The sequence below is a fragment of the Vipera ursinii genome (assembly GCF_947247035.1).
Source record: "Vipera ursinii genome assembly, chromosome: 4".
In the NCBI taxonomy this organism is placed as follows: Eukaryota; Metazoa; Chordata; class Lepidosauria; order Squamata; family Viperidae; genus Vipera; species Vipera ursinii.
The window spans coordinates 69,712,758-69,734,611 of NC_139514.1; the positions used below are offsets into that span (position 1 = coordinate 69,712,758).

General features: G+C 37.6%; 1 protein-coding gene across 4 annotated transcripts; it reads right to left on the minus strand.

The window, feature by feature from the left end:
• Positions 1 to 1,412: 1,412 nt before the first annotated feature.
• LOC310639587 (toll-like receptor 7) lies at positions 1,413 to 14,895 on the minus strand. Of its 4 annotated transcripts, none has more exons than XM_083361345.1 (5): positions 14,603 to 14,895; positions 14,216 to 14,303; positions 10,077 to 10,162; positions 8,840 to 8,958; positions 1,413 to 6,577 (listed from the first exon to the last, which is right to left on the minus strand). In XM_083361345.1, the coding sequence occupies exons 4-5, from the start codon at positions 8,888 to 8,890 to the stop codon at positions 3,425 to 3,427; spliced, it is 3,204 nt and encodes a 1,067-aa protein (XP_083217471.1). In that variant the 5' UTR covers positions 8,891 to 8,958; positions 10,077 to 10,162; positions 14,216 to 14,303; positions 14,603 to 14,895; the 3' UTR covers positions 1,413 to 3,424. The 4 variants fall into 4 exon arrangements, 3 of the variants coding, with proteins under 3 accessions (XP_083217471.1, XP_083217473.1, XP_083217472.1); XR_014492350.1 differs by lacking the exon at positions 1,413 to 6,577 and adding an exon at positions 7,659 to 7,733; XM_083361347.1 differs by lacking the exon at positions 14,216 to 14,303.
• Positions 14,896 to 21,854: the final 6,959 nt, after the last annotated feature.

Genomic DNA, 21,854 nt, shown 5'->3' on the forward strand with positions numbered 1-21,854 from the left:
AGGGCGGCTTACAAACTAAGAAGCACAAATCAATGTGCTTAGCGATAGCCTTCATTCTATGTATATGCCTGCTTATTAGGGCTTTTGCCCCCCCCAGCGGCATTTTTACAAAGTCAGCTTATTGCCCCCAACAATCTGGGTCCTCATTTTACCTACCTCAGAAGGATGGAAGGCTGAGTCAACCTTTTTGTAGGTTGAATGAACCCGAGTCAGTTTTTTATCTAAAAACCCTCTAAGTTCTTCCATTTCTTTAGATGTCATAGCATACATATTCAGTATATGAAACTTAGCCTCTGGAACTATCTGTATGCTGGATGGGGAAGAGACCTCTATGACCTGTTGTGGGACTTTTGTTTGTTCTTTGGACTTTGGCACCAACTTCTTTGTCTTAGTCTTGCTTGGAGCTTGACATGTTGACATTGGGTGTGTCGCAGGGCAATCTGCAGGTCGGAGCCCCTCTTTTCCACAACCAAAGCTCCCCTACTGAGGAGGGTTCTCTCTCTTCTGGTCTCTGGAACATTTCCCTTGCTCCCCTGGCCAGCTGGGCACCTCTCAGATGCACAGTGAAGTTAGTTGTCTTGACTGGTGTGATGTCGGTAATCTACCAAATCTAATTCCACATTGGTAGCCAACTGGTACCAATTCCTGAGGAGACTGGGCACTCCTCTGGGTAGGTAGGTGTAATACAGTTCCTGCTTAGTCCATCTTGAAATTGGTATACCAACATATGTTCAGGCCATCCTCTTACATGAGCCACCAGGCTACGGAATTCTCTAATGTATTCAGCAACCAGTTGCTTCCCTTGCTTGATCATCCTGATTCTCACATCTGCCTCAGTGGGATCTTCAAACTGATTCTGTAGCTCTTGCATGAAGGCATCCACATCATGGAGCTCAGGGTCTACCTCATCATATAAGGACATCAACCACTACACTGCATCCCCTTCCAGGTTCGCAGAAGTAGCATTCATGCATCATCCATCATCAGGGTGTCTGCTCCATATCTTTCTAAACAATTCCACACCTAGGTCAGAAAGTAAGCCAACTTCTCCAGTCAGCCTCAAACATGACTTTAAAGGAGGAGGCTGTTGATCCTCCTGCACCAGTACATATCCGGGTGGTAGATCAGCACCCAGTGGTGTTGCCTGATTCCTTTCCTTTCAGCAGTATTTGGTGGCTCTATCAATCCAGCTTTCTGCTTCAGACAAGCCCCAATCAACAAACCTGCCTCTCCCATCTGGGTTAAAACCAACAACCACAGGAGGGAAACTCCCCCCCTGTTGTCCCCCTCCATCTGTTCTGTTATCCATTTCAGGTCTCAGTACTCCTAGGAAGAAAACCCAGTAAGCTGCAAGAGAGAGTTAATTTAATGTCAACATCCAGCTTGAGAATCCAAATATAAGTCCAGGTTCATTCTGTTTCCAAAAAATCTTACTGTTTATTGAATACACTGCATGGTTTTGTCAAAGCAAAACTAACTCTGAGGCTACAACACCAATTCATATGCTTAAATAATAATTCCCCCAGCCAAATTCCCAACATTAATTCATATTAACAAGTTCACTTTGTTTTGGGAACCGTCAGCTTCAAATCCACACCTGTTCTGGTATCCTTGACAAGGCTTCAGGCTCTGTCTTCAGCTGAATCAAAGAGGTTTTGTTTCTCCATTTAACCCACTTGAAAGTAACATCTCCCCCTCCCTTAATCTAAAGGCAAGATGAAATGCAGAGGCATGTAGTTGCCAAAGTTTCATTCTTGACACATTGAATCAAAATCACATGAAGTATTAGTACCATTTTATAAAGTCTTAGTAAAGCCACACCTGGAATACTGCATCCAGGGTCTCTTGCTTGAGCAGGGGGTTGGACTAGAAGACCCCCAAGGTCCCTACCAACTCTATTCTGATTGATTCTGACTGATCAACTTGGAGATTCTAGTTCCTCCTAGGGACAAGTGAAGTGACTGGCCCTAGATCAGCCATTTGGCTTTGTGCCCAAGGCAGGACTAGAAGTAAAGGTCTCTTGGTTTCTAATTGATGCCTTAACCATTACACCAAACCATTACACACATAGATGCTTTCAGATTACAGTATAAACCCATTAGTCACTGATAATATTTGGTAAGTGTTTATATTCCTTCATTTTTGGAATTTGACACTGTAATGAAAGATTTTTTTAAAAAAAGAAAAAGCATTATACAAAAAGCATTTAGATCACCAATTTTCTTTCATTTCCCCCCTTCTTTCTATTTCTGAATTCATTCCATCCTTTTTCTTTCCATTCAGTCATGTCCAATTCTCTGACTGGACAAGTTACTACAGTTTTCTTTGCAAGGTTTTTCAGAAGTGGTTTGCCATTGCCTTCTACCTTGGGCTGCGAAAGTGACTGGCCCCAAGGCTATCCAGCTGACCTAAGGCTGGACTAGAACTCATGGTCTGGAAGCCTGAGGTCTACAATAGAAGGGCAACCAGTGCAAGGCTGCCTGCCTGCTGACCTGGGGAAAAGGCACAAGTTTGGTACCTCAGTTTAATTGCATCAGCAAGGTTCTTTGCAGCACAAACTGAAGATAAACTCCTATCAAGTTGATGGTCCTTCTCAGTTCACACCATTGCAGCACCAAGTAATCTTAGTTGTTGCAACTAGCCAAGGCAGTGAATCTGTGCAGAACTCCTTTTGAGTCGTGAGCTGAGACTTTCATGGTAATTGTTAACTATATTATTATTTAATTTCAAAATGCAGCTTGTGCTTTATTGCATTTTATTTTATTTTATTAACTATTTCTAATTGCATTTTAATTTGACTTGTGACACACGCAGCAGTGTTGAGCTACATGTTTGACTTCTGAAATAGGATATTGCCCTAATAGTACAAATAGAAACTAGATTGGAGTTAACTGATCTCCATATCCCTATTATGTTACAATTCCCATATTATTATTGTATCATTAGGCAATTTAAAGCTTTTTCCCCTCATCATATAAATAAGTAGCCAGCTAGTTTAAAATATCTGTTTTTCAAATATAATTGTAGTTCATGCTAAAGATTGTATTGATTTTTCTTTTTCTTTCTATATTGTATCAAATATTGGAAAGAAAATATGCTTACATAGGAAAACTCATAAATTCTTGCTGTGAAAATTTGTAATTGGAGTGTTTCTTCTGTTTCACTTTTCCTGCTTAGATTGGGGGAATTCATAAGTTTCCTACATCTCAATAATTGTGAAATGGAAAATTGAGCTATCCTGGGCACCTTTCCTCAGATAACCAAAAATTTCCCTGCTTCAGAAGGAGCATGTTATGTTTGACGAGGTGCTCTTGTTTGGTTCTACCAATGCTTTAAAACCACCTCAATGTAGAGTTTGAGATTCAGCCTCATCCCATGCATCTGCTATGATTTCCAAAACATTTTCTGAGAATGCAACTGAACATTATACCATTTCTTTGAAAAGCTTGTTATACCTGAACTCATTATTTGCTGCTAGGGAGTTTCTAAGACAATGCCAGAAATAAGCCTGAGACTGAGGATTAGTTGGCCATTCAAGACAAGATCTACTACACAAGGTCTTCCGGAGACGAAGACACTTTGACATTTGCACAAGCTTCTCAAGAATTATCAGGATAATTACATCTACTTTTTCATCCAGAAGACGCTGATGTGCCATATAAAAGGCTGTTTTGAAGTTGCCACTTGAAATATAGCTGTTTGTCAGCACAAATATTGTTTTTCTACTCATTTGTATGCTGTCGTTAAGGTTTTCTATAAATGGGTGACCAGGTAGCCAGTCTCTTTCTTCTAAACATATATTGAATTTTTTTTCTTTCTGATCTTCCAGTTTCTCAATTAGTTCTTTCAGGATCCATTCTGTTACAGCTGCATCTTTATTATCGTAAGCCACAAAAGCATCATATTTAACTTCAGATGAAAAGAGACGTTTATATCCCTTTAATTTGGCAGTGCAGAAATGATAAATATACCAGACATCCCAAAAATATAGGTGGCTTATAACTGGAACTATTATGAGAAATAAGATGAATGAAGCTGACAATAAATAGAGGATCTGAGAGAAGTCTGATTCACACGTATGGAAATCTAATAAAATCAAACTTTTACCTTTCCATACACTTGGCCCTGCACAAGTCACATGTGTTGCTAGGAAAGGGATTTTTACTTTTGTCTCATTGATCCAGTGGACAAGCCACACAATATCACAATTACATCTGAAAGAATTATCATTTAAGAGTAATGTTGTTAGTCTGCTAATAACATTTCTGGGGAAGCTAGAGTTCCTGATTGTTTTGATCTTATTAAAACTAAGATCTAAATGCCTCAGGAAGAAAGCATCTTTGAGAAAATTATCTGTCAGCTTTCTGATCTTGTTGTTTTGCACTATGAATGTCTGAAGAGTCTTAGTACAGTTGGACAGTTCATGGGGGACTGTAGTCAGCTGATTGTTGCTAAGATCTAAGACTTCCAAATTCTTTAGTGCTGGAAGACACCTCCAGTTAAAAGTCTTCAATAGATTACTAGCCAGCTTTAACACTTTCAGTTTTGGAGGAAGATTGTAGAATACATCAAGAGGTAACAAAGTCAGAAAGTTCTCAGAAATGTCAAGACTTTCCAGGGCTGTCAAATTCTTGAAAAATGCCAAGTATTCATTAGTTCCATCCTTCCATAAAATATCTAAGCGATTCCGTCTAAATTCTAATGTTTTGATGGAATCACTTGCCATCCCTTTATCAGTGGATACAGAAATCTCATTGCCATTCATAATCAGTATTTTCAGATTAACCAGGAATTTGGTAAAGCCCAACATATGTGTGACACCTTCTGCTTTAAAATAATAGCTATTATCACTAAGGTTTAGAACTTCCAGTTCTTTCAGCTGTTGAAAAGCATTCACATGTAGCAAATCAATCCGATTATTAGATAAATCCAAACATTTCAAACTGGACAGATGAGCAAATTCAGTTCCCTTCAAAGCTTGGCTCATAGCATTATTGGAGATGTTAAGGCATTTAAGGTCTGAAAGTTGCTGGAAATCAGAAGAATTGATAAAAAAAATATTGTTTCTGCTTAAATCAAGTGTTTTTCCATAGTTGCTGCATGCAATCTCATTGATAAAAGGCAAAAAATGAGTATCCTCTGTATCTTTAGATCTGCAACTTTGTCCATATTCATCATATCTGAAATACTGTGTATCTATCAATACATTGCCATTATATTGATCATCTGATGAATTGAGAACAGAGTAAAGCCTGCTATTTGGCTCATATGAAAAAAGAGATATTTTATTAAAAGAAAGAATTATTGTTCTAAGATTCTGGAATTCTTTAAACATAGCAATGTCAACATTCCTGATAAAATTAGTTCCAAAATCCAAGACATTAAGTTTTTTAAGAGGAATTAAATTCTGTATAGTCTGTTGATTTAGATCCTTGAAAATAAATCCTCTTATTCTTAAGGACTGAAGATTGGACAGGGTGGAAAATGTTTTGGGGAACATAAAATGTAATGGGTATGATCCCAGTTCATAATTGAAAGATAAGTCAAGTTCCACAAGATTAGGAAGAAACTTTAGAAAATGGGCTTGCTGAATTTCTTTAGCCAAATAATTTTGTGAAAGATCAAGTACTTGAAGGTTCCAAGTATTTATAAACCAATGATGGTCCACTCGTTGAAGGGAGGTGCTGTGCAGCTTCAGTACCTTTAAATGCTTTAATGAGTCAAAGGCTCTGGGATTGATAAAAATGCTTGCCTGTCCTCGGCATTCAACACAATGATATCGTGCATTGTGACAACGAGGGCAGTTTCCACTTAAATCAAGTACTTCCAAATTTTTCAGAGAGGACAGATCATGCTCAGTGATAGTTTGAATTGCATTATTATAAAGATAGAGTTCTTTTAAGTTTGATGGTAGGTTTTGTGGGACCCTTGATAAGTTGTTGGCTTTCAAAGACAACACTTTTAAACTTGTGAGAGGCTGAAAGGCTGCGTCATTAATTTCAAAAGATATATTGCAGGGGTTGCGGTAATAACAATTCTGCCCTAGATAGAGTACTTCTAGGTTTTGAAGTCCTGACAAATTTTCTTTCTTGATAGAAAAAATGGAATTAGCTTCAAGACTCAGAAGACGTAGGTTAGGTGGGAGATGTTGAGGGATTGCTGAGAGCTGGTTGCCATCTAAATAGAGTGATTTTAAGCTGGAGAGTTTGGAGAAAGCATCAGCTTGGATTTTCAGAGCCTGGGTGCAAACGTGATCTTTAGGTCCCAACCTGACTGGCACACAGTTGCATTTGAAATCAATTTCTAGAAGCTTTTTCAAGTCCTTAAAGTGGCTTTTGCAAATGTTTGGAATGTGATTAACAGCAAGTGTCAGATTGGTAACATTGGTAGGAATGTCTTTTGGAAACTCTATGAGTTTACGGTCACTACAGTCAACTTGCATATACATTTTGGAAGTATCATTTACATAATTCACATCACAAGGCAAAGTTTTATAAAATGGCATTACTATAATCTCTTTCAAAGCCAGTGATACAACAAAGAAAATCAGTCGGCTTGCGAGCCAGAGATGAATAGTCTAGAGAGAAAAGAAAGAAAAGCAAATATAAAAGAATTCACTTAAATAATTGAACAATGAACATTCTTAAATAATTTTACATTGAGAAGAGGTGCTTTAAGCTCTATCAGGAATGTATGTTCTGGAGTTCTCCTTCCTCAGGCTTTTCTTCCCTTGCCCTTATTACACCACAAATACACCCCAGAAATCTCTGTCTTCCTTTTTACCACTGGATCCCCAGACTGCACTGTTTGTTACCCTATTCCACAAATCTCTGCCTGTGGCTTTCTAAGTTCATCAGGGTTATCCAAAGCTTGTTCCTTCCTTCCTTCCTTCCTTCCTTCCTTCCTTCCTTCCTTCCTTCCTTCCTTCCTTCCTTCCTTCCTTCCTTCCTTCCTTCCTTCCCTCCCTCCCTCCCTCCCTCCCTCTATTCTCTAGTAAGCAACACAAATTTATCTGCCCCTTTCCTCTCCTCTCCTCCTCTCCTCTCCTTCTTTCCTTTCCCCTTTCCCCTTTTCTTTCCTTTCCCTGTCTCTTTCCCTTTTCCTTTCCTTCTTTCCCCCAGAGATATACTGGCCCTGAGGAAGAAATGTGAAATATAAATATTTTTTAAGAATTTTTTTTTTAAATCAGAAAATATAGGGCTTTTGATTACTATCAAGCAGTATGCCCAAATTTGCAGTTAGGTCAGCAAATGAGCCAATAGGGATTTTTTGGGTGATTCAACTATGTTGAAGAAATTATTGGCATGATATTATTTGAATTCCTTTATCGCTATCAGATATCTAGAGCAAATACCATTTTGTATGAAACATTGCTTTAGAAGATCTTCATCTAAAATTTGTGCACAGTGAAGAGAACTGACATTCTCTCCATGTTTTTAATCCAGTTTTCTGCAGCCTGGGATGGGGAAAAGAATATTGCTTTGATCAAGGATGGACAACCAGTGAGTGTAGCATGTATTTGATGTTTGTTCTACAGATCTTTCATAATTGAGGAACAGGAGCAGGTGAAACCTTCCCTAAAAGCAACACAATACCAAAAAGAGAGAGACTTTATTATATCTGGCATTGATATCAAGTCAGAATCTAATCCTTCTCCTGGCCCTGGGTGTAGAAGATATTGGTCCAGATCAATCTTCTCTCTTTCCCTTTCAGCAGCTGAAAAACACCAGAAGCTGAAGAGGAAGAAAACACAACAGTGGTGTATAGAAGGCTTGGCTACATTAAGGAGCAGACTTGGTGGGGCTACTTAGGAGTCACTTGATGAAGTGACATACAGCTTATGAAGGGACATGGTCTTCCATAGAGTCAAAGGCTAGTGAGCAGCTGGGACTCAGGAAGGTTGTTTGTACAGTATTACCGAGAATGGTCTTATGGATTCCTGCCTAAGACATGTGCTGGAAACCTGAGTAAGTCTTGGGATTCTCTTGGGTGCCTCTATGTATAGCATCTGTTGGTAATGTCAAGGTAAATCTTTCTAGATTACTGTGATACTTGGACTGAATTTATAAGAGCCCAAGCCTATTGTGTCCATTACTATTTGCAGACAGATAAGTAATTCTATTTGTGAGATTCAGACAGCATATTAGACTAAAATTTCCAAGGCAATTTTTGTTAAGAATAAATGTATTATATGTAGTTCATTGTATTTGGAGGGCAGGATAGAAACAGTTTTTATTGTTCTATCCAAATGCAGTCTTCTTAGCACCCAATATTTAGGACTGGGTAAGAGAACATTGGTTTTCAACATCTTTAATTACTCTTTTTCCTGGTGTTAACCAAGTGGAGCACAGTAAGGATGTCCCTCTGTATAATCAATATAAGGACTTTTATTTTCTTTCCAAGCATTCTTTTATAATCTGATATAGCATTGTAAAGTAGATTGTTTTAAGTGTACAGGAGTCCCTTATTTGCTGAAGATGGAGTTTACCCAAGAAGAACCAATAAGGAAAGAGGGATTTAGTGAACAATCAATCTGGGCTTCAAAAGGGTAGCAGAACTGATTAATAAGAAAGGTAGTGTAAAAACTGTATTTGCCAGGGTTCAGTCATATGGAAGACCTGAGCATTTAGAATGCTGGAGTGCCTTTGTGCCTGGTTCCTTTGATAAACATTATATATTATTTTATTCTTTTTTTTAAAGAGGTGCTAAAATATGTGTGTAGATGTCCTATAGGCTTCTTTTTACTGATCTTGGCCTCCATGCGTATGCATTTGTGTATGACAGAGAAAAAGAAAGAGACAAAGGGAGGTGGCAGAGAAAAGGTAAGGTTTACACTTACCTGGTGGAAAGCAAAAGACATTCTGTCTACATTCAGAGGCACTCTTAGCATATCTCTCTGGTTAACGGTGGAAATTTAGAAGTTCTAATATCTAGATCACAGGGAGCCTAGAAAGAGATCTGATAGAAAATTTCCAAGATGAAAACAATATTTGCTGAGCTAGATTTTATTTTTGGAAGAAAAGCTAGGACTAGCAATAGTTGACACTGGGTCAGTCATTTTTTTGAAAGAATTATGGTTGTGCGCTAACTTCTAAAGGGGTGGTTGTTTTGTTTCATTTTGTTTTACAGGTAGTCCTTGATCTACGATCACAATTGGGACTAGAATTTCCATTGCTAAGCAAGACGGCTGTTATGTGAGTGGTGCCTAATTTCACAATCTGTTTTGCCATGGTTGTTAAGCAAATCACTGGTGTTATTAAATGAAACAACAGTCACTAAATGAATCTAGCTTCCTCTATTGACTTTGATTGTCAAAAACCAACTGAGAAGGTTGATTGCATGATCCGGGATGCTGCTACTGTCATAATACCTGCCAGTTGCCAAGCATCTGAATTTTGATTATATGTCATGCAGTAACTTGTAGGATTAGCCATAGGTTACTTTTTCAGTGCCATTTTAATTTTGAATGGCCACTAAATAAATGGTTGTAAGTCGAGAACTAGCTGTACTAAAAGTTGCTTTGGAAACTGATCCTAGCTCTCTGCATGCATATGTGTTTTGACAGATGTTCCAAGGCACTTTTGGGAAGAATTTCCACAGTTCTAACAGGAACCCTGTGAACTTGTATGCATCCCATCAAAAATGGCTTCTAGTAATGGATTGTGTTTTATTACTGGACCATCTGGTGTCAAAGAGATGGAGGGACCCTGTTAAAAATTGTGAGCTTATTTATTTTGGCAATATTCTACAGACACCAAATTGTGAATTTTTCCCTTTATAACCCCATCTTAAATGAAGCAACCACTTAGACGATTTACATTATAGTTAAGCAACTTTAATTACATTTTTGTGAAATTTTATTTTAAAATGAAACCTTTATGAATTAAAATGAGACCAATAACTAACCTAAAAATCTTGATCTTATACTTTTACCAGTATAATTTCCAGCCCACTTTCCAAATTGCTGCATGCCAAAGGTTTCTGCTGCAAAAATTACTAATGGCATTACAAAATGTATGTTATGAAATACAACTGCTCAATTAGGCAACTAATTGTGCTGAAAGATAGATGCTTACCCTGATGGTCAAGGAACAAGAAATATTTCTGCCCTCTCTTCATGGTCTAAGAACATGAATAACTGTTTGCAGTGAAATATTACCTGCTAAATTGAAGGGAGAATAGAGTACGGTAAGTGAGATGAAACTGTTGGTGCAAAGTAAAGTAATATGTTGAACAAGAATGGTGTTCTTTTCTGCATATTTTTGGGTGCACTATTCCCCAAATATATGTCTTTTTTCCTAACATTTTTATATTTCCATTTCTTCATACTATTGTATTCTATAAATTGATGAACTATTATGCAATTTCCAGAAAATACGGTACAAATTTTGTCACATGAACAGTTTCTGATCCATGCATACGTTGGAATAGGCAAAGTTGTCAAATTTGCAATGAAACTCAGGCCAAGCAAATGTATCCCTGTTCTCTGCTAAACAGTCTCTGCTTACAATCACAAAGAGGCAGCTTTAAATAAACGGTGCTTTAAATAAACAAGGCTTTCTGGATAAACACAGCCATGATGTCTTTTGAAATATTTATTGAATCATCTGCTGTATAAATCCATAGGTGTCTAATATACATCATAGTATCCTAGGTGTTTTTTTTAATTTCTCTATTAGATGAGTAACAGAAAATGTGATATTCTCCTGAATACATAAGAAAATTGGTTAAATATATAACTTTATGATTAAGCATAAAGGTAACAGCGTTCCGTGCGCCTTTGGTGTCTAGTCATGCCAGCCACATGACCACGGAGACGTCCTCGGACAAGCGCTGGCTCTTCGGCTTTGAAACGGAGATGAACACCGGCCCCTAGAGTTGGAAACGACTAGCACGCATGTGCAGGGGAACCTTTACCTATACCTTATGATTAAGCAAAACTAAGGATACTAAGTAATTAACTTTTTTATATTTCATTCATCTGTCATTGATATAAAAATCTGTTAGGAATTATTTATTAATACCATTTCAAAACATATCATGAGAAAATTAAAAATAGTTGGCTTGTGCTTAAGTAGTCACAATTGCTCGTTAGATGTTTACTTCACCAGGTTAAAAAATTACAGTATACTATCATCATGAATTGTATGCATGATTAATCATATAATCTACCTTGTCATTTTAATTGTAAAACATTTTATATAAATATTAAATTAATAAAAGAAATTCAAGAGAAAGTTTAATAATAGTTGCACTTCTAAAGACATTTTTTAATGAATAACATGGCAGGTTAACTGGGAGAAAATATGGGAAAAATATGTGCTGTAACAAAAGAGTAAGTATATTGGTTCCTGAAGGCCTAGAACAGGGGTGTCAAACTTGCAACGTCAAGTGACGTGTCGTGATGTGTCGCAACTTTTTTTCCATTGCTGGCAATGGGGTAGGCACAGTTTCACCATAGCGCATCTGGCCTGTGGGCCAGCAGTTTGACACCCCTGGCCTAGAATATATGTAATTATTAGCAGAATGGAGGAAAAGGGAATACATGGAAAGTTGGGATTGGGTTGAAGAATTTATTGCTGTATAACATGCTTTGCTTCTTCTTTTTATGTAAATTTTATTGGTTTTTATAAGGGTGGGGAGAAAAATGAAGGGATAGGGTTGGGATAGTGGGAAACTTGGGGGAGGGGTTGGGGTTTCCCCAATTACATTCATTGTTTATCAAATAGCATAATGTCTGGGTTGATATATATCAATAGAAGTAGTAAGAATGATTGATTACAGTAATAGATATAGCAAATTATAGTAAACAATGTTAAATTTTCAGTCTATAATATTTTTCTTAGTAGAATAAGGTCAGAAATAAGTATCACATTCCTTTCTCTCTAATTCGTTTGTTTAGCCATTGATAAAATTTATTCCAGGTTCTATAGTAGACTAAATGCTCTTTTTCTTTAATCTCTAAAGTTAATCTATCCATTTCTGCAGTGCCTAATATTTCTTAATTAGCATTTCTTCAGTTGGTAAACTCTTATTTTTCCAATATTGGGCATACATAATTCTCACTGCTGTTAATACATGTAATATTAAATACCCAGTCTCTTTATCATAATTGGGATCTATCATTCCTAACAAAAACAATTCTGGTTTAAATTCTATTTGTTTTGTAACCATCTTCTCCAACCATAAATGTAATGTATTGGGCCTTGTTTTACTGAATGTACCACGTGGGGTTTGAATGCTGGAAGGTTGTTTAAGCAGGGAGCTGGCTAACGGCTCCCAGCTCCTCAGACAACCCGTCTCCAGAGCTGCCATTGGTTGCCTCTAGGGCGGCAATAAGTTGCTTCAAACCTATTGGCCGCCACCTAGAGGCCAGGGTATAAATAGCTGCATTCGTAGCCCTGTTTCCTAGTTCAGTTCCTGCAAGCAAATAAAGAATGTTCCTGACTGAACTCACTCGCCTCATCTCGAACCCAGTACACAAGAACCCAGTACACAAGAATAAATGTATCTTAAACCTTTTAGCTTTAGAACATGATAATAGGTACCTGGTCTTTGGCTGCATTTCCAACAAACATTTGAAGTATTTTTAAACATTTTCGCTAATCTCCATGGTGTCATGTGCCATCTATAAAACATTTTATACAAATTTTCTTTATATGATACAGCTTTAGTTAATCTAATATTTCTATCCCATAACTTTTCCCATTCTTCAAGTTCTATAGTGTGACCAACATTTTTTGCCCAAATTATCACTTTCTTTAACTTGTTCTTCCTCCATCTTTAGATTAAGCAGAAATCTGTAAAGTTTTTAAATCAGCTTTTCATCTGTTTTTAACAATGTATGATTGAGTTCTGTCTGTTCATTGTAGAATCCTGTTGTTTTCAAGTCTTTTTCATGTCTTGTTTGAATTTGTAAGTATGGCCACCATGCTAAATCAATACCTTGTTGATACAGGTCTTGTCTATATTTCAATCTTCCTTCATTATCCAATAAGTCCTTATATGTTACAAGTTTATTGTAATTAATTAAGTTTGGGTAAGCAAAAGCTTCCATTGTTGAATATATAGAATATATGTAATTATTAGCAGAATGGAGGAAAAGGGAATACATGGAAAGTTGGGATTGGGTTGAAGAATTTATTGCTGTATAACATGCTTTGCTTCTAATGAGAACAGCAGACCATCCTTTTTATTTCATCCTTTCAGTGACCTGATGCATTAGATACCTCTGAGATCTGAAATGTAGTGAGATTTGCATTGTGGTTTCCACATTTCTGAATATGGGAATGAAACTTATCCCTGCCAAAAAGAACAGACCACCCGTTTTCCCATTCACAAGGAACAAAGAAGTATCATACTTTTCCACAAATATATAATATTCAGCACAGACAGCTTCAGTTGCCCATGGCCCATTCTCATAGCATATTTCTTTCCTTTCCAGAGAAAGCACAGGATTAAAAAGTGAAGAAAAACTGAAGAAAAAGGGTATTTTTTCAAATTGGATTAAGGGACTGTGTTGTGAAGTCAATGGATTTTTCCAGAAAAATCACTTGTGATTTCTATCCAAAAATACTGCAGCTACTCCATCCTTTATTAATCAATTTTCTGGAGCAAAGGGGAAAAATTAACATGTGCATATCTTTTTGTTTGTGCGTGTTTGGTGCAACTGAAAGACTTGTAAATCTGAATATCGTCCCTCCATTTATATAATGTTCTTTCCCTCAAAAAAACTTGTCAGGTAACATCTGAATAGAATGAGGAACAGAGAAGAGACAATAGATAGGATTATATTCTATTTTTTTAAAAAAAATAACAATTCCCCTTTACATCTACATCTACAGTTAATAGCAGATGACAATGGTAATTTCCATAAATGTTTTCACTTCTTTTTTTCCTCAGATCAATCAGTTAAAATGTTCTAAGGCAAACTTCACAAAGATTTGAAATGTATAAGAAAGAGGGATGAAGAACATATGGCTTTAGAAGTGAGAGAAAAAAGATACAGTATATCAAAAGATGCAGAAAATCTTGTGTGGTTACATGATATCAGACATAGATGAAATTTCATATCAACTAGAGTGGAAGCATTAGGCTACATTCATCTAATCTATATTTTGAGTTATTTGTAAAACTTTATAAAACTATTTTAAAAAACTGTTTATTTTCCTTACAAAGTTGTAAAACCAAGAACGTGAAGTATCTTTTTTCTTACCTACTAATTCTTCTTAGAATAATCTTTTCAGGTTAACAACCTTTTTATATGTAAGCTGCTGTAACAGAAATCCTCTCCAAGTAGTTTTCTGTGAAACCAGAACAATTTTAGACTTAAAAACTAGTCTTTCGGACATCATTTTGGCTATGTTTGTCAGAATCAAGGCTGCAAATTAAAGTAACAAAAGCTTTTTAGGGCTATTAAGCCCACTTGTTAGCCCCTTTTTGTAAATAACGTTCATTAGTTTTTTAGAAAATATGTGTTAAGAAACGGAGTACATTCATTATGAATAAAAAAGAACAATAGTCTTAGAATTCTTAGACACAAAAATCAGTTCCAAATAAAATTATTTTTCAAAAGAAATACAAAGCTTTGTAATGAGCCTACCATTTACATAGTCCTCTGCAACATTAAGATGACTTGTCCTTCAGGAAGACCGTGGTAGAAAGAATCACTGAAAGAAGCCTTAATTTCAAGTCAAGTAGAAGAATACAAAGTAGGCTTGCTCACCAGGAGCCCCTTGTTCATCCACTGTGGTTGTTGTGTAAGAAACAGTTTAAAACATAAATAGCACGTGAGACAGGTGCCATCACTACTCACTTCCTCAAAAGACCGCATTTAAAATGTACAACTGCCATTTCTTACTCTTCTCCAGTTAAAAATAGTTTGGTTCACTGATTTTAAAAAATCATCTTTGTCCCCTAAACCATGAGTTTCCCTTCATATGCAGCTGCTCATAGGCTTAATAAATTAGTAAACATTTTTTTTATCAAATACGGCACTTCAGAAGGCAAAATGTTCTTCATTCTCTCCCCCCCTCAAGCTATTGATGGCAAATAGTCCCCAGGGTCTGGTCCATAATTGTTTTTGGTAGAGGAACTTCTTTTTAATGTAAGCCTTCTGGGGCATTTTGAAGCAATGCAGTTGTGATACAGGTCCCCTCTTTCAGTAGGAGGTAAGCCATAATTTTATATACTTGTGAAAGGCCGATTCTAGTGCAGTCTTCTCATATCTCAGTGGCACTGTGCTAGATGCAACATTTCTCCATTCCCTTGGAGAGCCTTGGTGGAGCAGTGGGCTAATGCCTCCTTAAGTAACACCAGCTGCCTGCAATTAGTGCAGGTTCGCATCCCACCAGGCTCAAGGTTGACTCAGCCTTCCATCCTTCCGAGGTAGGTAAAATGAGGACCCAGATTGTTGGGGGCAATTAAGCTGACTATGTAATAATGCCGCTTGGGGGGGGGGGGCGAAAGCCCTAATAAGCAGGCATATACATAGAATGAAGGCTATTGCTAAGCACATTGATTTGTACTTTAAATTGTAAGCTGCCCTGAGTCTTCAGAGAAGGGCGGGATATAAATGGGATTAAAAAATAATAATAAATTTTAGTAAGTATCAGGTCTCTTCACATCAACTACATCAGCATTGTGAAGAAACAATAAAATATCCACAATGATCACGGAAGCATTATTATCTAATCAAAGTAAAAATCTCTGTAAAACCCAGGTTGGCAATAAGACAGCTATGGGAGGCAGTGAAAATGCCCTCAGAGCTCTTGGCTATAGGCTAGGCTTTATCAAATGAAGATCAATCCAATAGTATCTTCCCCTTTGATTTAATGAGACTCAGAAGTCTCTCACCTTGCAATCGTCAATATTTTATTAATATTTATTTGGTAAATTTATTCAGATGTCCATGTCCCTTACACACTTCTGAGCAGTGTAACAAATTTAAAAAGACAAAAACAAAACAAAATAACCAAAACCATAACAAAAATAAAAAGAGTTGCAGTGGTTAGAATGCAGTATTGCAGGCAAACCCTGTCCATAGACTGGAGTTCAATCCTGACTGACTCAAGGTTGACTCAGCCTTCCATCCTTCTAAGGTCAGTAAAATGAGGATCCAAATTGTTGGGGACAATATGCTGACTCTATAAACTACTGTAAAATACTATGAAGCGGAATATAGACATATATAAGTGCTATTGCTAAAAATGATTACAAAAATTAAAAAAATAATTTGCAGAAGAAAGCACTCTCTAGCACTTTGCAAGCTTCACATTACCAGAACTCCAAGCCAGATGATAAAATCATGTCTTCAGTCTCTTCTGGAAGGTCAGCAAGTTCTGTTCCAATATTAGTTCAGGGGGAATGTTATTTGGAAATTAATATTTTGTAGGCCTTGCCTATAATCCTTCAAGTTTAATCAATTTTGTTCCTTGATTTTAATAGCTCAGACTTCCTTAACCTCATGAAATTTGCCATCTTCACACTGTTAACAAACCCAGTTTAACAAAACTCTTTTTAGTTTGCAGCACTGCTGACAGTTCTAGAATTTCCATGGAAAATCAGACTACTTTTATTAAGACCTTTGTTTCTTCCACTTTGGGAAGCTTGGGAAAGGGGCATCTATCAACCAGCCACCTTAGTTTCAATTCATAGTAAAATGGAAGTTTACTGCAGAAATGTTCTCAAGCAAGGCTTTTTTTCATAGCAGTCATTCAAGTATGATGTCTCATAAAGAGCCTTGGTGGAGCAGTGGGCTAATGCCTCCTTAAGTAACACCAGCTGCCTGCAATTAGTGCAGGTTCACATCCCACCAGGCTCAAGGTTGACTCAGCCTTCCATCCTTCCGAGGTAGGTAAAATGAGGACCCAGATTGTTGGGGGCAATTAAGCTGACTTTGTAATAATGCTGCTTGGGGTGTGTGTGAAAGCCCTAATAAGCAGGCATATACATAGAATGAAGGCTATTGCTAAGCTTGTAAGCCGCCCTGAGTCTTCGGAGAAGGGCGGGATATAAATGGAATTAAAATTAAAAAAAATTAAAAAATAAAGAAATCTAAAAATGATCTAACAGATTTAATTTATGTTTTATTATATCCATATCTCTTATTAAAGTCTTTTTTGTGGATTTCTTTGCAGTTCTGATTCTAACTTTCCAAATTCTTTTTTTAATAATACATATTGCTGTTTTTTCTGTTTATATTTCCTTTCCATATACGATATAGCTATACCTCTAAAATATGCTTTGGCTGTATCCCATAGATTTTGTATTGTAGTATCTTCTTTTTTGTTTTCTTTAAAGAAGAATTCCATTTTTTTGTTAACTATATAAATTCTTTATCCTTTAATATGGAACAATTTAAAGTCCATCTTAGCCTTTTTTGTATTCCTTTCCACATCATTTTCAAAGGATTATGGTCTGCCCATATACCTAGTTCTATTTCAATGTCCTGCACATTCATTCTCAAATCGGCAGCCATCCAAATCATATCAATTCTTGACCAAGATTTCTGACTATTTGAGTAAAAAGTATATTGCAATTTTTGTGGATTCACTTCCCTCCAAACATCTTGAATTCCAATTTCCTCCACCATATCAAAGAATGTCTTAGGTAATCTTTCTCTACCATTTTTCCCTGTTTTGTTACTTTTATAATCAATTTTTCCATCTGTTATTGCATTGAAATCTCCTAGTAAGCAAACATTTTGATACTCCATTTCTATTATTTTTCTATGTAAGTTTTTATAAAAATTTTCTTGATTATTATTCGGTGCATAAATTGCCACTAATAATATTTGCTTTTGATGCAGATAAATTTCTACCATTAAAATTCTTCCTTCTTCATCTGAATATACCATTTTCGAATTTGTCTCTTTAATATATAAAGCTACTCTTTTTTTCTGCTGTGCTGATGCATAATAGAGTTTTCCAATTTTTGGATATTCCAATAATTTATAATGCTGTACTTTTATATGTGTTTCTTGCAAACAAATTATATCCAAATTCAATTTCCGTAATTTCCTAAATATCTTATTTCTTTTAATTGGAGAATTTAGTTTATTTATGTTTACTGAGAAGATTCCATTTTCTTTATCCATTTCCATTTATTTATATTTCGGTCTAGTAGATCTAGTATTTATTTATTTTTTATTTTAATTCCATTTATATCCTGCCCTTCTCCGAAGACTCAGGGCGGCTTACAAGCTTAGCAGTAGCCTTCATTCTATGTATATGCCTGCTTGTTAGGGTTTTCACACACACCCCAAGCGGCATTATTACAAAGTCAGCTTAATTGCCCCCAACAATCTGGGTCCTCATTTTACCTACCTCGGAAGGATGGAAGGCTGAGTCAACCTTGAGCCTGGTGGGATTCGAACCTGCACTAATTGCAGGCAGCTGGTGAACCTTTGTTCTCTGACAAGTCCTTCATCCTCTCCCTTTTTGTCATCTTCCTCTTTCTGTTCTTTTGTTTGTGCAGTTGCTCCTTGAGTCCTCTCTTCTGTTTGTTTCTGTTGCTTACTCTCCCCTTGACCTCTTTTTATTCCTTCATCCAAAATTGACCTATTCTTCTCTTCAAAATCTTCTGCTTTCCAAATTGAGTCAAGTCTATATCTTGTATTGTTCCAGTTTATTAAGATACCTTCTGGCATCAACCATCTAAAGTTTATACTATTGGCAATCAATTTCGTAGTCAAAAAATGGTACTGTCTTCGTGAATCTCTAACTCTCTTAGGTATCTGTTTTAAGACCACAATTTCTTTATTTTTATATTGTATTGGTTCATCTCTAACTTTCCGTAGTATTTCATCTCTTGTTGTCTTCTTTGTAAACCGTACATGTACTTCTCTTGGCAACTTATTTCTTCTTGCATAGCTTGAATTGAAGCAAAATATCCCATCTAATTCAAGTTGGATATCTCCTCTATCCGCCTTCAGAGCCTCCTCCAAGATGTCAATAATCACCTCCTCTATATTTTCCTCTCTATCTTCAGGAATATTTTGAAATCTTAAATAATGTTCCGCTCTTTCCATCTCTAGAATCTTAATTGCGTTATCTAATTTTTCATTTTCTTGTAGTAACATTTCTATCTTTTTATCATTCTCATGTTTTTTCTTCAATCTTGTGTATCTTCTGTTTATTTTTTATCATTTGATTTTGAGTTTCAAATTTTCCCTTTATATCCAAAATTTCTTCATTTAACTTCTCTAGTTTTGTTTGTGTGCTTTTATGATTCTCTTGCATCTCTAAATGATTCCTCTCCAAAGTCTCTTGATTCTTTAACATAAGATCCTGAAGAAATTTTAATGAAGTCTGTGTTTCACTTTGAGCGGTATTTATCTTCTCCCTTTGCAACATTGCTTCAATAGATCCCTGTGTTGTAGGACTGGATTGTCCTACTGAGGGTGCAGAAGAAGTTTTCTTCATAAGTCTAGTAATATTCAATGAAGTCATTTTAGAGCTTACAGTCTATAGCCAAAACAACGTCTGTTTAAATTTAGCCAAATTCAATAGAAGTAACTTTGAATTTCAGTCTCACAACAAAGCAGTCTTATTGCCTGCAGGTGTTCTCCTTCAAGGTTAAATTTCAGTCAACAACAATATTACAGAAATTTCATTCTTTCACCACTAGATGTCCTCCTTGGCTTATTTATCAATATCCAATATTTTTAACAAAAAGTCTTTTCCCCCTTTTATATTTCCTCACTGCTCTTAAATCTTCTGGGGGTCTTTGCTTTCCAGCCCTTTTCCCTCAGGGCTCAACATTTATAATCCTCAGAGAAGAAAAGAGAAAATCTTGCTCACCCAGCTTCAGTACGCAGTTGAAATTCAGTTGATTTATAGTCCTTTTGTTCCTGCCGGAGACAGCGATGGCTGGAAGATTTTAACAGCCTTTATTCTTCGCTTTTCCAGAGGGTCCTACAGTTTGCTCCAATCGGGTGCCCTCTGATCTGAGCTCCTGAAGTATCCCTCCTCCTTCATTGCCCCTCCAGGGCAACTTTCTGACCCTTTAAAGGTCACTAGACCTCACTAGAAGAAAAACCAAGCTGGAAAGCCGAGCACTGACTTTTCCAACTTGTCCTGACGGCTGCCAAACAGGAACTCCTTAGTTTCAATTCATAGTAAAACGGAAGTTTATTGCAGAAATGTTCTCAAGCAAGGCTTTTTTTTCATAGCAGTCATTCAAGTATGATGTCTCATAAAGAAATATAAAAATGATATTTTCTAAAGAATAGAAAGAAATATTTGGAAAGATTATAGAATTTTGCCACTTTATGAAACCAATATTATGACTGAGGAAATAACTGATCTTTTTCAATGAAACTTTTAGAGGTACAGAGGCAATTAAAAATATTGAATGTATTTGCAATAAAAGCTAAATAATTTAATTTAATTTAATTTAATTTAATAACATTTATATACCGCCCTTCTCCCTGAGGACTCAGGGCGGTTCACAGGGCAGAATAAAATAGCAAATACAAACATTAAAAAAAGATTAAACAATTGCCCTAGTTAAAAACAATAGAAATACAGTTCTAAAAACCCCAAGAAAAATTAAAAGACCAAAGATAAAACAACCCCAGCAATCCCCATCAGGCTAGGCCAGCTTGTACAAACAGAAATGTCTTGAGATCGCGACGAAAGGAGCGAAGATCGGGCGCCATCCGGAGCTCTACCGGTAGCTGATTCCACAGCTCCGGAGCGCCCACAGAGAAGGATCTCCCCCTGGGGGCCACCAATCGACATTCTCTGATCGGTGGCACCCTGAGGAGGCCCTCTCTGTGGGAACGCACAGGGCGCAGGGAGCTTGATGCCGGCAGCAGATGTTCCCTGAGGTACTCCGGCCCCATGCCATGGAGTGCTTTAAACACCATTACCAGTACCTTGAATCTCACCCGGAAGACAACTGGCAACCAATGCAGCTCACGGAGCAGAGGTGTAACGTGGGAGTATCGGGAGACTCCCAACACCACTCTCGCGGCTGCATTCTGTACCAGTTGGAGCTTCCGGGTGGTCCTCAAGGGCAGCCCCATGTAGAGAGCGTTGCAGTAGTCCAGACGGGAGGACACGAGCGCATGAGTGACCGTGCATAGATCATCCCGGCTAAGATAGGGCCGCAACTGATGCACCAGGCGAACCTGTGCGAAGGCCCCCCTAGTCACAGCTCCTATATGGTCTTCCAAGGTGAGCCGTGAATCTAGGAGGACTCCCAAGTTGCGAGCCCTATCTACGGGGGGTAATAGTTCACCCCCCATAGCCAGAGATGGAATGTCCGAATAAACCCGGGATGAAGGTATGCAAAGCCACTCAGTCTTGTCGGGGTTGAGTTGGAGTCTGTTCCTCCCCATCCAGACCCGAACCGCCTCCAGGCAACGGGACATCATGTTGAGGGCATCACTGGGGTGGTTTGGGGTCGAAAAGAAAAGTTGGGTATCATCAGCGTACTGATGATATCCAACTCCAAAGCCACGAATGATCTCACCCAGCGGCTTCATGTAGATGTTGAACAGGAGAGGCGAGAGGACCGCCCCCTGAGGAACTCCACAAATGAGAGACCTCGCAGTCGACCTCTGCCCCCCTGCCAACACCGACTGCGAACGTCCCAAGAGATAGGAGGAGAACCACTGTAAAACTGTGCCTCCCACTCCCAATCCCCTGAGACGCCGCAGCAAGATACCATGGTCGATGGTATCGAAAGCCGCCGAGAGGTCTAATAGGACTAGAACAGAGGAATGCCCCCTGTCCCGAGCCCTCCAGAGATCATTCACCAGCGCGACCAATGCCGTCTCCGTGCTGTGCCCAGGCCTGAAACCCGATTGGTACGGGTCTAGATAATCCGCTTCATCCAGGACCAGA